This window comes from Vulpes lagopus, chromosome 12 (assembly GCF_018345385.1).
Source record: "Vulpes lagopus strain Blue_001 chromosome 12, ASM1834538v1, whole genome shotgun sequence".
Taxonomy (NCBI): domain Eukaryota; kingdom Metazoa; phylum Chordata; class Mammalia; order Carnivora; family Canidae; genus Vulpes; species Vulpes lagopus.
In genome coordinates, this window is record NC_054835.1 from 3,296,071 (window position 1) to 3,312,431 (window position 16,361).

General features: G+C 40.6%; 1 protein-coding gene across 3 annotated transcripts in view; it reads right to left on the reverse strand.

Annotated features, from left to right (window-relative positions):
• Positions 1 to 16,361, reverse strand: part of SCAI (suppressor of cancer cell invasion) — a 158,148-nt gene extending 141,787 nt beyond the window's left edge. For all 3 annotated transcript variants that reach the window (XR_005983072.1, XR_005983071.1, XM_041724840.1), the window contains exons 1-2: positions 16,223 to 16,361; positions 15,479 to 15,523 (exon numbers count right to left, since the gene is read on the reverse strand). Coding sequence is in view for 1 of the 3 variants with exons in the window: in XM_041724840.1 (XP_041580774.1) it covers positions 15,479 to 15,523; positions 16,223 to 16,275 (98 nt within the window). In the remaining 2 variants the exon portion in view is untranslated. The remainder of the gene's footprint in view (positions 1 to 15,478; positions 15,524 to 16,222) is intronic.

Consider the following 16,361-nt stretch of genomic DNA (forward strand, 5'->3'; position numbering starts at 1 on the left):
TTTGAGGGAAAGGAAATGTTCTGTACTTTGCAGTGGTAGTTATATGAATCTACACATTTTCAAATTTCTTTTTTTTTTTTTTTTCATTTTCAAATTTCATGGAACCGCACACATAAACAATTTCACAGTATGTTAACTGCAAAAATAAAATTAAAAATGTTTAAGTCAAAAGGGAAACCTCTTTATAGAAGTATTCTAGCTAATAATGAAGAAATGAGAGAATCAGAATGTCACCATCTGCAACCCTAAATGAAATGAAAAATATAGACACTGATTACTTTGAGTTCCTAACATCAAAACATGAGAAGCCATGATGGAAATACTCACCATTCCTAAGAAGTAGTCTTTCCAAAAAAATAAAAAATAAAATAAACCTGAATCTCATCAAATGTCTAGAACTAGCTGTAACTACCAATTTATAAGATACACAGGGAACAGAGAAACATGCTAAATGATTCCATGAGGACAGAGTCAGCAAAATTCAGATTGTGGAAAAAATTGGTGGTCAGTGGGGACAGAAGGGAATTGTGGAGAGGGATGGAACTGTTCTATATTATGATTGTTGTGGTGGTTAAGCAACTATATGCATTTGTCACAATTCATAAAACTATACACTAAAATAGGTAAACATTTTATTGTATATAAATCATACCTCAAAAAAAAAAAATCATACCTCAACTTTTTTAAAAAATTAAAATTCAGATTGTGGGAAACTGTTTCCAGGAACTATAACAGTTCCTTCACAAATAAACAGCATGGAGAAAAACAGAGTGTGAAAACTACAGATTTAAAAGAACTCGAGATCTTTTTCTTTCTTTCTTTCTTTTTTTTTTTTTAAGAACTCGAGATCTAATCAACAAATTGCAAGCTTATAAAACTGATCTGGATCCTGATTTGAACTAACAGACATTTTATTTTTATTGTGGTTTTTTTTTTAAGATTTATTTATTTTAGAGAGGGAGGTGCACAAGGAGAGAAGAGAGAATCTCAAGCAGACTCCCCAGTGAGCACAGAGCCCAATGTGGGGCTTGATCTCATGACCCAGAGATCACAAGCCAAACCAAAATTAAGAGTCAGATGCTTAACTGACTGACCCACCACGTGCCCTGAACAAGACATTTTATTTTTATTTTTTTTTAATTTTTATTTATTTATGATAGTCACACAGAGAGAGAGAGAGGCAGAGACACAGGCAGAGGGAGAAGCAAGCTCCATGCACCGGGAGCCCAACGTGGGATTCGATCCCGGGTCTCCAGGATCGCGTCCTGTGCCAAAGGCAGGCGCCAAACCGCTGCGCCACCCAGGGATCCCACAAGACATTTTAAAAAACAATTAGCCAAATGTGGAACTCTGAACACTGACAAGACATTTGATGATATTAAGGGAATACTGTTAATTTTTAAGTTATTGTTAATGGTAATGTGGTAATGTGTTTTAAAAGAATCCTTATCTTCCAACAACACATTCTACTATATTTAGAGATGAATACCATGTATGGTTATGCTTCAGGTAGAGTAGGAGTGTATAAAAATTAAATAGGATTTAATTGATAATTATTGAAGCTGGATAAACTATTTTTTAAATTTTATTTATTGGGCAGCCCCGGTGGTGCAGCGGTTTAGCGCCGCTTGCAGCCCAGGGCGTGATCCTGCAGACCCGGGATCAAGTCCCACATCGGGCTCCCTGCATGGTGCCTACTTCTCCCTCTGCCTGTGTCTCTGCCTCTCTCTCAAGCTGTGTCTCTATGAATAAATAAATAAAATCTAAAAAAAGTCTTTAAAAAATAATAAAAAAATAAATTTTATTTATTTATTCATGAGAGACACAGAGAGAAAGGCAGAGGCACAGACAGAGAGAGAAGCAGGCTCCTCACAAGAAGCCCAACGTGGGACACGATCCCATACCCAGGATCACGCCCTGAGCTGAAGGCAAATGCCCAACCGCTGAGTCACCCAGGTGTCCCCCAGATAAACAATTTAAGTTCACTACAGCATTCTAATTTTACCTGTATTTGAAATATTCCATATTAAAAATATACATACAGACATATATGGATACATACATAAAAGTCAAAGTGGAGTCTTAGAAGCTAGTTTGTTTAATTTTCTTCTGCCTACCCTCACCCTCCAGGGAGCCCTTAATTAGTCCCAATGAATCTTTGGGCACATTTTTTTTAACACCCTCACTGCTTGAGGGATGCCTGGGTGGCTCAGTGGTTGGGCGTTCAGCTTCAACTGCCTTCAGCTCAGGGCATAATCCTGGAGTCCCGGGATGGAGTCCCACATCAGGATTCCTGCATGGAGCCTGCTTCTCCCTCTGCCTGTGTCTCTGCCTCTCTCTCTGTGTCTCTCATGAATAAATAAATAAAATCTTAAAAAAAAAAAAAAATCAGGGGGATCCCTGGGTGGCTCAGAGGTTTAGTGCCTGCCTTTAGCCCAGGGCCCGATCCTGGAGTCCCGGGATCGAGTCCCGCGTCGGGCTCCCTGCATGGAGCCTGCTTCTCCCTCTGCCTGTGTCTCTGCCTCTCTCTCTCTCTACATCTATCATTAATAAATAAATAAAATCTTTAAAAAAAAATATCACTGCTTCAGCCAGTCTAGGTTTTATTCTAGAATAAAATATTACCATGAAAATGCTTACCATTTGACCATATTATCTTGGGCCCTATAAAATCTGTTTTTACATAACTGAATTTTGGTATATCCTAGGTTTTCACTGACACATGCTGTGAGAAACGGCTTCACCAGGCCACCTGGGTGGCTCAGTCTGTTAAGCAACTGCCTTAGAGGTCAGGTCGTGATCCCAGGGTCCTGGAATCGAGTCCCATGTTGGGCTCCCTGCTCAGTGGGGAGTCTGCTTCTCCCTTTCCTTCTCCCTCTGCCTCTCCCCCTGCTTGTGCTGTCAAATAAGTAAATAAAATCTTTAAAAATATAAAATTAAATTTTAAAAAAACTCACTGCATTTCTGTAGGGACCTTACTAAGGCAAACACTATCACAAAGAAACTCTCCAGGTAGGGTATATTCCTATGTTTCAGTGTAAACTGGAAAATGTTCACCTACTTTTCAATATAACTACCTTCAGAGTCTGTTCCTCACCAAAGAGTACAGAGATCTATCTCCCAGGGATAAACACTACTTGTTTGATGACTACACATTTGCTTGATTTGAATAACTAAGTGTTTACTGATGATTTCCATATCTGAATCTGAAGCCTTACTCTCTCTTCTCAGCTCCAGATCCGTGTTTTCAACCTGCCTGGTGAGAGATAGTGAACTCTGAAGCACTTTACACTCCATATAGTCAAAAGAAATCTTACCCTTCCAAATTTGCTCCTATCTCTACTGTCTCGATTAAAAGTGTTGCCATTCAACCTAAGATTCAAGCTAAAGATACTGTGAAGAAAAGGAAAAGGCAAGCCATAGACTGTGGGAACATATCTGCAAAACATATACCTGTTAAGTATTTTTTTCCAGAATACATAAAGAACCCTTTTAACTGTTTGTCTATGTAGACAAACAACTGTAAAAAAAAAAAAAAAAAAAAAAAAAGGACAACAGATTTGAAAAGAAAATTCACAAAAGAAGTTTTATGAATGGCAAATAAATACATTAAAAGATACTCAACATGGGACGCTTGGGTGGCTCAGCAATTGAGCGTCTGCCTTTGGCCCAGGGTGTGATCCTGGAGTCCCAGGATCGAGTTCCACATAGGGCTCTCTGCATGGAGCCTGCTTCTCCCTCTGCTTGTGTCTCTGCCTCTGTTTCTGTTTCTCTCATGAACAAATGAATGAATGAATGAATGAATAAATAAATAAATAAATCTTTTAAAAAAAAGAAAGAAAAGATACTCAACATGATCAATCATTAGGGAAAGACATAACGATATAGGAATACCTAGGTGGCTCAGTGGTTGAGCATCTGCCTTTGCCTCAGATGGTGATCCCAGGGTCCTGGGATCAAGTCCTGCATCAGGTTCCCCACAGGAAACCTGCTTCTCCCTCTGCCTATGCCTCTGCCTCTCTCTATGTGTCTCTCATGAATAAATAAATAAAATCTTTAGAAAAATGATATATATCACTAGATATCCCTAGAATGGTAAACAATGGTAATGGTTTTAAGGGCATAAACATGTGTCAAAACTTACCAAACTGTACATTTTAAATGTGTGTGGCTCATGTATGCCACTATACCTTGATAAAGCTGTTTAAAAGAAAAAGAATGGCAATACCAAATATTGGTGAGGATATGGAGCACGTGAATCCCAAACATTGCCAGCAGGAATGCAAAATGGTACAGCCACTTTGGAAAACAGTCCAGCAATTTCTTAAAAAGTTAAACATACACTTACCCTAAGACCCAGCAATTCCATTCATAGGCATCTACTCAAGAGAAATGAAAACATATCTGTCCAAAGACTTAACTCAAATGTTCATTAACAGATGTATTCATATTAGCTAAAAGCTAGAAACAAGTCAAATGTCTGTCAACCAGTGAATGCATAAACAAATTATGGCAAAATCATACAATGGAATGCTCCTCAGCAATAAGAAATTAACTATAGTTATGAAAAAGAACACAGATGAATCTCAACAGCATTATGCCAAGCAGAAGAAACTAGACACAGAAAACTAATGAATGATTTCCTTATGAGATTCTAGAAAAAACAAAGCTATCATTATAGAGAAAAGAGAACAGTGGCTCCTAGAATCATGACTGCAAAGCAACACGAACAAATGTGGGGTAAGGAGGGCAGCAACGGTGATGTTCAATATCATGATTACAGTCAGTGGTTACACAACCATATACATTTGTCAAAACTCATCAAATTGCATACTTAAAATTGGTGCACTTTTTTTACATTAATAATAACCTCAATCAACATGTTTTTTAAAAGGCTAGAAGAAAAGGCAAAATCTTAAAATATTTAAACTAACGACAGTCACAGGTATCATTTATTAAATATTTAATACATGTCAGGTAACTGTTATTATGTACTTTACATTCATTACTTCAATTAATCTATTTTTTAGACAGACAAAAATCTCTGCACTCATACAGTTATATGCTTTCAGAGGAGAGGAACAGTCCTACAACAGAAGTACTGTCAATACTTCCACTTTGCAAAAGGGCAAATAGGCTTAGAGATTAAATTCATACTTTGTTCTAGAGCCCAGAGCTAGTATTTGAAAGAGCTGGGATTCAACTCCAGTCCAGGATTTCTCGACTTCAGCATCGCTGACAATTTGAGCTAAATAACTCTTTGGTGTGGGAGGCCATTCTACAAACTATAGGGTGTTTAGCAGCATTTATTTGTAACTTCACCCACTAGATGCCCTTAGTTGTTACAACCAAGAATGTCTCCTGACATTGCCAAATGTCCCCGGAAGACAAAACTGCCCCTTTTTGAAAACCACAGCTTAATCCCTAAAAACTGACACCATAGCCCAAACTATTAAAAACAACTTTCTTTCCCCACCTGACACTGCCCTGGTTCAGGTCCTGAATTCTGCTCACGTAAGACCTCAATGTTAGTAATTCCACCCAGGGCCTGCTCTGGCATTTCAACAGTCACAATACCACCAAAGTAACCTCCTAAAGACCTCCAGGGCCTAGATGAAATGCCTGGGGAAAGTGCCCTCACTATCAGTATGCAGAATTACTATAAACCCTTTGTATACATACAGAGTCATTATACTGTCCCATTATTTGAGTCTGCCTTCTCCATTACCACGTGAGTTTTATCCCAGCAAGGCCCAAATCTTATTCATGTCTATATCCCTAGTATCCTGGACTAGTGAGCATTGAAATGTTTTTAGAATTCAAATGTCTTTTTAAAAAAGAGGCGGGGGGGGGGGGGGGTCCCTGGGTGGCTCAGCGGTTTAGCACCTGCCTTTGGCCCAGGGCGTGATCCTGGAGTCCCGGGATCGAGTCCCACGTTGGGCTCCCAGTGTGGAGCTTGCTTCTCCCTCTGCCTGTATCTCTGCCTCTCTCTCTCTCATGAATAAATAAATAAAATCTTAAAAAAAAATAATTCAAATGTAATTCAAAGTACATATACCACCAAAATGATCTTTGCTTTAAACACATCACTAAGAAAAGCCCCCAAATCATACACTAAAGCTTTACTCAATATGAATCCTAGCCAAACAAATGGGTCTTGTTCCGGACAGGTTCCAAGAAGATGCTCTAACTCATAACCCAAACATTATTATTTTTTTAAAATATTTTATTTATTTATTTATTCATGAGAGACACAGAGAGAGAGGCAGAGACACACGCAGAGAAAGAAGCAAGGCTCCATGCAGGGAGCCCTATGTGGGACTCGATCCTGGGCCTCCAAGATCACACCCTTGGCTAAAGGCAGGCACTCAACTGCTGAGCCACCCAGGTGTCCCAATGACCCAAACATTACTAAGCAGACATGTTGAAGTCTTCAGAATTTTCCAAAATCACATAGAGATCAAATTTCCTAATCTTAAAACTCTTTTCAGTCTAGTACAGTTTATCAGGATCCTTAAATAGTGTCACAGTATTCTGGGCCACTGAAGCCCCATCCTACACTATGTCCCTCTTGCTACCAATTCATTACTGGTTCACTATAGTTTTACTGAACACCCACTCAATGATAGGACCAAAGATATACTAAGATAAAGAAAGAAAAGTTTTAGTGAAAAAAAAAGTTTTAGTGAGGCAAAAAAAAATACATGAAGAATTATTAACAGTAGTGTATAAAATGCTTATCTCAAATGACTTTAGTTCTTCTTAAACATTATTATAGTTTGGTATGTACTTAAAAGATAACTGGGTTGGGGGGAATGGAGAAGGGTTGAGTCCATTAGGTGATGGGGGGCACCTGGGTGGCTCAGTGGTTGAACATGTCTTCAGCTCAGGGCGTGATCACAGGGTCCAGGATCAAGTCCCACATTAGGCTCCCTGCAAGGAACCGGTTTCTCTCTCTCCCTTTGCCTATGTCTCTGCCTCTTTCTCTGTGTCTCTTATGAATAAATAAATAAAATCTTTTTAAGAAAGTAGGTGATAGGGATTAGGAAGGACCCTTGTGATGACCACCAGATATTGTATGTAAGTGTTGAATCACTAAATTCACTATATGTTAACCAACAGGAATTTAAATAAAAGCTTAAGGAAAAAAACCCCACCACTAACTGACTTCTATCAAAAAGAATAATTTAACAGCAACTATACTAAAATAAAAATGATACTTTTGGCAACCATTTTCCAAACTTTAATAGGATATATAGTACAACAGTCAACAACTCTACACAGCAGGCCAACTCAAAGGAATGCTTAAGGCCAAATACAACAATTAATTCATCTTGAAGTATTCATCAGAAAGTCATTCCACTGATTTTGAGAATTGTTATAGCTATAGTATGCAACTGATAATACCAGCTATAAAAATTTCTGGCTATGATCATTACATCCCTTCTCTAGAATCTATCTTTAGGGCTTTAACCGGTCATTTTGTTTTCTATTTTTAGCAATTCCAGAACTGTTTTCTGAGGAAAATCATGGTCTTGTGCACAGGACCTCTTTCAAGATGTATACTGGCTGTTCATACAGGCCTAAATCCTGACTTGATCAGGATCTGACCTAATCAGACATCAAAATACATACTCTCTTGATTCTTTTTTTTTTTTTTTAAAGATTTTATTTATTTATTCATGATAAACATAGGGGGAGAGAGAGGCAGAGACACAGGCAGAGGGAGAAGCAGGCTCCATGCAGGGAGCCCGACGTGGGACTCAATCCCGGGACTCCAGGATCGCACCCTGAGCCAAAGGCAGGTGCTAAACCGCTGAGCCACCGGGGATCCCCTGCTCTCATGATTCTTAACTGAGATATAAGCCTAAACTCATTGCTGCCTGATGTTTACTAAAACTTGACTACAAGAAATAATATTCAGGAAGCCCATGCTGGAGACTCCCAATGGCAGCAATTCTGGACCTTTAAGCATAAAACACCCAAAGGAAGGAAAGGTGCCTCAAGGAGGGGCCTATGGACCTACTGATACAGGAGCATCCATCAAGAATTGAGAGTGTACAGACCAATGTCCCTGATGAACATGGATGCAAAAATTCTCAATAAGATACTAGCCAATAGGATCCAACAGTACATTAAGAAAATTATTCACCACAACCAAGTAGGATTTATCCCCGGGACACAAGGCTGGTTCAACACTCATAAAACAATCAATGTGATTCATCATATCAGCGAGAGAAAAACCAAGAACCATATGATACTCTCATTAGATGCAGAGAAAGCATTTGACAAAATACAGCATCCATTCCTGATCAAAACTCTTCAGAGTGTAGGGATAGAGGGAACATTCCTCAACATCTTAAAAGCCATCTACGAAAAGCCCACAGCAAATATCATTCTCAATGGGGAAGCACTGGGAGCCTTTCCCCTAAGATGAGGAACAAGACAGGGATGTCCACTCTCACCACTGCTATTCAACATAGTACTGGAAGTCCTAGCCTCAGCAGTCAGACAACAAAAAGACATTAAAGGCATTCAAATTGGCAAAGAAGAAGTCAAACTCTCCCTCTTTGCCGATGACATGATACTCTACATAGAAAACCCAAAAGCCTCCACCCCAAGATTGCTAGAACTCATACAGCAATTCGGCAGTGTGGCAGGATACAAAATCAATGCCCAAAAGTCAGTGGCATTTCTATACACTAACAATGAGACTGAAGAAAGGGAAATTAAGGAGTCAATCCCATTTACAATTGCACCCAAAAGCATAAGATACCTAGGAATAAACCTAACCAAAGAGGTAAAGGATCTATACCCTAAAAACTATAGAACACTTCTGAAAGAAATTGAGGAAGACACAAAGAGATGGAAAAATATTCCATGCTCATGGACTGGCAGAATTAATATTGTGAAAATGTCAATGTTACCCAGGGCAATTTACACGTTTAATGCAATCCCTATCAAAATACCATGGACTTTCTTCAGAGAGTTAGAACAAATTATTTTAAGATTTGTGTGGAATCAGAAAAGACCCCAAATAGCCAGGGGAATTTTAAAAAAGAAAACTGTATCTGGGGGCATCACAATGCCAGATTTCAGGTTGCACTACAAAGCTGTGGTCATCAAGACAGTGTGGTACTGGCACAAAAACAGACACATAGATCAATGGAACAGAATAGAGAATCCAGAAGTGGACCCTGAACTTTATGGTCAACTAACATTCGATAAAGGAAGAAAGACTATCCATTGGAAGAAAGACAGTCTCTTCAATAAATGGTGCTGGGAAAATTGGACATCCACATGCAGAAGAATGAAACTAGACCACTCTCTTGCACCATACACAAAGATAAACTCAAAATGGATGAAAGATCTAAATGTGAGACAAGATTCCATCAAAATCCTAGGAGAACACAGGCAACACCCTCTTTTGAACTCGGCCACAGTAACTTCTTGCAAGATACATCCACGAAGGCAAAAGAAACAAAAGCGAAAATGAACTATTGGGACTTCATCAAGATGAGAAGCTTTTGCACAGCAAAGGATACAGTCAACAAAACTAAAAGACAACCTACAGAATGGGAGAAGATATTTGCAAATGACGTATCAGATAAAGGGCTAGTTTCCAAGATCTATAAAGAACTTACTAAACTCAACACCAAAGAAACAAACAATCCAATCATGAAATGGGCAAAAGACATGAAATCTCACAGAGGAAGACATAGACATGGCCAACATGCACATGAGAAAATGCTCTCATCACTTGCCATCAGGGAAATACAAATCAAAACCACAATGAGATACCACCTCACACCAGTGAGAATGGGGAAAATTAACAAGACAGGAAACCACAAATGTTGGAAAGGATGCGGAGAAAGGGAACCCTCTTACACTGTTGGTGGGAATGTGAACTGGTGCAGTCACTCTGGAAAACTGTGTGGAGGTTCCTCAAAGAGTTAAAAATAGACCTGCCCTACAACCCAGCAATTGCACTATTGGGGATTTACCCCAAAGATTCAGATGCAATGAAACGCCGAGACACCTGCACCCCGATGTTTATAGCAGCAATGTCCACAATAGCCAAACTGTGGAAGGAGCCTCGGTGTCCATCGAAAGATGAATGGATAAAGAAGATGTGGTTTATGTATACAATGGAATATTACTCAGCCATTAGAAATAACAAATACCCACCATTTGCTCCGACGTGGATGGAACTGGAGGGTATTATGCTGAGTGAAGTGAGTCAATCGGAGAAGGACAAACATTGTATGTTCTCATTCATTTAGGGAATATAAATTATAGTGAAAGGGAATATAAGGGAAGGGAGAGGAAATGTGCGGGAAATATCAGAAAAGGAGACAGAACATAAAGACTCCTAATTCTGGGAAATGAACTAGGGGTGGTGGAAGGGGTGGTGGAAGGGGAGGGTGAATGGGTGACGGGCACTGGGAGGGGCACTTGACGGTATGAGCACTGGGTGTTATTCTGTATGTTGGTAAATTGAACACCAATAAAAAATAAATTTATAATAAATAAATAAATAAATTACAAATTTCTCAAAAAAAAAAAAAAAAAAGAATTGAGAGTGAAGGAATATTTAATCTTTCTTACGATATATTCTCCCAAACTTTTTGGTTGCAGGAGCCCCCTGACAGCCTTTGAAAACTATCTTTGTGGGGCACCTGGGTGGATGAGTGGTTGAGCATCTGCCTTCAGCTCAGGGCATGATTCCAGGGTCCTGGGATCCACGCCTTACGCTCCCCAGAGGGAGCCTGCTTTTCCCTCTGCCTTTTCTCTGCCTCTCTGTGTGTCTTGTGAATAAATAAATACAATATTTTTTTTAAAAACTACCTCTGTGGGTATATCCATCAATATTTATATTAGATTGTAGAGCAAAAATTTTAAACACAGTAATACAGAAACACACATTCCATTAGCCATCAGAGCAGAAGTGAAATCATTCTCAACTGTAGCCTCAGAAAATTCCACTGTGAATGAGAGCAAATAATTAAAAGGCAAGTAAAGCCTTAGTATTATTAAGAAAATAGTTTTAGGGGTGCCTGGCTGGCTCAGTGAGAAGAGCACATGACTCTTAATCTCGAGATTATAAATTCGAGTCCCATAGTGGGTATGAAGATTATTATAAATTAATTAATCAATTAATTAATTTTTTTAAAAAGACAACAAAAAAACTTTTTTTTTAATTAAAAAAAAAGAAATAACATTCATAGAGAAGTCCTTAAGATTAAGAGTGCCTGTATTCAATAATTCAACCAACTGTTTTCTAAGAAGTGCCAGGGACTAGGCTAGATGCTGGGAATAAACAGAATCCCTCCAACTTATTCACCCCTGCTTACCTCTGAACCAAACCAAGCCAACAATGAGCTGTATACTTATACACTGATTTGCCCCTTTGAAGAATGTTTACTGGCATTACATGAACCTTGACTGAGAAGCATTTTAAGAAGCAATGATTAAAAACTCACTACTATGATTATTATAGAGATCTCCTCCTCCACAAAACCAGTGTCCCCACCATGAAGACCAGTAAGAAAAGTTTCTCTCAGATCTCTCAGTTAATAATGGAGGTTCAAGGAGGTTTATTAACTCAGATCAGTTTTTCTTCTCAAAAAAATGTATGCTTCTCTTAAACAACATATGTTTGATTTTATGAACACATGAATCTAGAAGCTGAGCTTTATTTTCTTCTTTGCTTTATTTGAGGAAATTCAGGGCCAAATATGGAACCCATCTTTAGTAACTATACAGTATTTTCTAATCTATATTTTAACTTTGCCACTGGTTTATTATTCTTCTCTCATTTCTTCTTTACCTTAATACCTTATTTTTTAATCCTTTAGAAAAGAGGAGGGAAATAAACAGTACTTGATGGTTGCTTTATTAACATAAAATTTGTCCTTTTTTCTAAAAAAAAAAAAAAGATTTTATTTATTCATGAGAGACACAGAGAGAGAGGCAGAGACATAGGCAGAGGGAGAAAGCAGGCTCTTGTCGGGAGCCTGATACAGGACTTCATCCCAGGATCGCAGAATCATGACCTGAGCCAAAGGCAGATGCTCAACCACTGAGCCACCCAGGTGCCCCCTCAAAAAAATTTTTTTTAGGTAAGCCCTACACCCAACATGGGCTTGAACTCATAACCCTGAGATCAACAGTTGTATGATCTACTAACTGAGCCAGCCAGGCACCCCAGGGTTGAACTGTTATTATTTCCATGTACAGCTGAGGGAATGGAGGTTCAAGGAGGTTTATTAACTTACATATGATCTCACAGCTTGTATTTGACAGAGTTCGGATTCAAAGACAGTCCAAACCACTATACCTAGGTGTATGTACAAGCTATCATGGGAGCAAATAAGGTGAAGGAGAGAGTGGGAAAGTCCACACACAGGATGTGACATTTGAGCTAAGAATCTCAAAGGAAGGAGCTTGCCAAGAACAAGGAGAAAGTATTCCAGAGAGAAAGAGAAATCATGTGCAAAAATCCAAAGCAAAGAGAGAACATAAGTTCTAGGAATGGCAAACAGAACATAGAGTTACATTCAGCAATTAATTCATTGTGCAGGATTCACCAGAAAGTTAAATCATTTAATACTGGACATTTAATAGGTCCATTATTGAGAATTTCCAGGGCCACAGTATTAAACTGTGGCTGGGAAGTGGGAAGACAGGCAGAAGTGAAATAAAGGCAATCTCCTGGGGGAGGGAGGGAGAGTATGGTAAGAGAGAAAGAGAGTGTGAGATAGAGAGAGAGAGAGAGAGAGAGAGAGAGAGAGAGAGAGAAGGGGCAGAAGGAGAAAGAGAAAGAGAATTCCAAGAAACTCCATGCTCAGCACAGAGCCCAATGCAGGGGCTTGATTCCACAGGAACCAACCTGAAATCAAAAGTTGATGCTCAAGCAACTGACTCACCTAGACACTCCAAAAGCAGTCTCTTTTTATCATTAGGCTAAAAAGTCTGAATTATGTTCAATAAGCAATGGGGAACCATGGAAAGATTTAAGCAAGAGAATTACAAGATCAACTTGCACAGCATGATGAATGAATTACAGATTTGAGGTAGAGAATGAAGTCAGGAGGCCACAGCAAGAGACTGGCAGTGGGTTAATGAGAGTTAAAATCTGTCCAAAAAAAAAATGTAATGTAAGCCACATATATAATGTTTAATTTCTGAATAGTCATGTTAGGAAAGTAAAAAGGAAAAACAGTTAAAATAACTTTAGTAATACTTTTATTTAATCCAATAGATCTAAAATATTATTTCATTTTATATTCAATACGAAAATTAGTAATAAGAAATTTTACACTCTTTTTGTATACTAACTGGAAATCTGATATTTTTTTTACTTAAAGCACATCTTGCTTTGGACATTAAATTTTCACCAGAAATATTTGATCTATATATAGAGTTCATAAAACTTACAGATAAAAAAGTAGATTTACATATGCCAATTTTTCCAAACATATCTGAATATTTCCCAGTAAGTATCAGTTTTTGAATTTAACTTAATTACAATTAATAAAGTTTAGTTCCTCAGCCATGCCAGTCACATTTCAAGCACTTTATGGCCATATATGGTTACTATATTCAACAGCACATGGGCAGCCCAGGGGGGCTCAGCAGTTTGGCGCCGCCTTCCGCCCAGGGCGTGATCCTGGAGACCCGGGATCGAGTCCCACGTCAGGCTCCCTGCATGGAGCCTGCTTCTCCCTCTGCCTGTGTCTCTGCCCCTCTTTCTCTGTGTCTCTCATGAATAAATAAATAATATCTTTAAAAAAAAAAAGAAAAAAAAAAGAACAGTACAACCCAGAGTGACAAAGAAACTTTGACTTGCGTCATCAGCATTTTCTATCTACTTACTGGTGAGGCAGTCTGCCTACTCACATCAGTAACTTACCAAGTACCAACTACGACAGTGGTCCTACTGGTCACATCCTCCCTACTGCAGAGAAAGTAATTTCTCTCTAGACCACTGCCTACATCTGTGAAAAAGAAATCTCATGACCACAAAGAATTGCTATATAGTGTCTAACATGCAGAATGCACACAAAAATATTTGTGGGATGGATATATGCTCTTCTTTATCACTCAAGTAATAATTCACTTGTTTGCAGACTACTTCAGCCCTCTGTTTCTATTTCCCCATGATTTGTTTATTAGACTCTATGTACTACGTATGATGAAAAAAGAAAAAGTAATAAGAAAATATATTTTCAGGGATCCCTGGGTGGCACAGCAGTTTGGCACCTGCCTTTGACCCAGGGCGTGATCCTGGAGACCTGGGATCGAATCCCACGTCGGGCTCCCGGTGCATGGAGCCTGCTTCTCCCTCTGCCTGTGTCTCTGCCTCTCTCTCTCCACTCTCTCTCTCTCTCTCTCTGTGTGTGTGTGACTATCATAAATAAATAAATAAATAAATAAATAAATAAATAAATAAATAAAAGAAAATATATTTTCAATTGTATATTTATCAGAGTCATTATAATATAATGGGTAAGAGCCTAAGTTCTGGAGTCAGATTGCCTGAATTCAGATAGGAGTTCTATTATTTATCAAAGAAGTGATCTTGGCCTCTCTGTGCCTCAGTTCTCTCTTCCGCATAATAATGGTAACAGTACATGCTTCCTTGGGGTGCTTCGAGATCACAAAAGATAATACATATAAAGCACTCGCACACAGTACTTGGCACTTAGTAGATGTTCAATAAACATTACCTTTTTAATATATTTTGCTTTTTAAAGTAAGTTGTATGCCCAGGGCAGGGATCCAACCCACCAGCCTCAGATCAAGAGTCGCATGCTCTACCAAGTAAGCCAGCCAGATGCCCCAAACATTCGTTTAGTTGGGTTTTTTTCTTAGGATTTTATTTATTTATTCATGAGAGACACAGAGAGAGAGGCAGAGACATAGACAGGAGGGAGAAGCAGGCTCCCCATGGTGAGCTCACTGCGAGACTCCATCCAGGGACTCCAGGATCACCACCTGTGTGAAGGCAGATGCTCAACCACTGAGACACCTAGGCGTCCCTCCTCCTTTTTTTTTTTTTTTTAATTTTATTTTTAAATATCTCTACACTCAACGTGGGGCTCGAACTCATAACCCTGAGATCAAGAGTCATACTCCACCAAATGAGCCAGTTAGGTGCCCCCCACAAACACTAGCTTTTTAAACAGAGCTAGCGGAGAAGTTGAAATTAGAGTGCAAGTAAAAAAACTAGGATTTCTCAATTACCCACGTCTGTTTCCCATATAATCTTACATACACACGCACACACACACGCAGATGATACAGGTAGTACTCTGAACTCCTCAAAAGAAGGATCCTGCGTGTAGTTATATTCGGTACAAAAGGAGCTAAAGAAAAAACTTCATCTACTGACTGTGTAACCGTGCAGTACGGCACAGATGTAAGCAAACAAATGGAAAAACATGAAGCAAAATAGGGACGCATTTTGCCTTACCTGCTTTTCCGTTTTCGAGGTGGCTTCTCCACTGTGCCAGTCAGTCTACAAACCAAATAAGATGGTAACTAAAAGTAACACACAAGAACACATCTCCCGGCCCTACTGTGCCCGCCGGAAACTCAGCGTGCCACCCTCTAGGACCCCAGGCTCGCCAAGCTCACACCTGACCTTACAAACGCCTTAGGCTCTGTTTCCCCTATTTACCGAGACCAAGCAATCCTTGGACTCGCGGCTCCCCCGAGGTCTTCTCTGCCCAAACCCTGCTCTCCCTTCCAGTCCCTCACTCTATCCTCAGCTCCTATTCGCCACAGCCCCGCTCCCCAAAACCACCCACCTCCACCTACTCATTGTTTGCCTCGTCACCCCCGCAAGCCCCTCCGGCCTCTCCTCTCCCGCGCCCACCCCCTCCCGGGCGCGCACTGCCCCGGCCGAGCCCCGCCCCTCCAGGCCCCGCGCCCCCCGCATTCCACGGCCCGTCCACGGGGCGCGCACGCCCTGCCCCGCCCGGCCCGGCGCCCCCAGCCTCACCCCTCGGCGTCCCTTCCCTCACACACCCCTCTCATCCGGCCTCGAGGATGCGGCCGCTGCCCAGCCCGCTTCCCCGCCCCTGGACGTCCCCCGAGTCCCCCCTCAGCCTGAACCCCCCCGCCCCTCCCGCGGCCCCAAGCCGCTGCCCCTGGGCCCGCTCCCCGCGCCCCCACCCCATCCCCAACCCCGACCCCGACCCAGCCTCCGCCCCACCTGGGGGCCAGGCGACTCCGCGGCTGCTGGGGCTGCCGGGCTCCTCTGACCATCCGGCTCCGGCTCCGCCGCGGGAGCTGCTCCGGCGGCCGCAGGGCTCGCTCGGGAAGCTGAGGCGGCGGAGGCTGGAGTAGGCGGA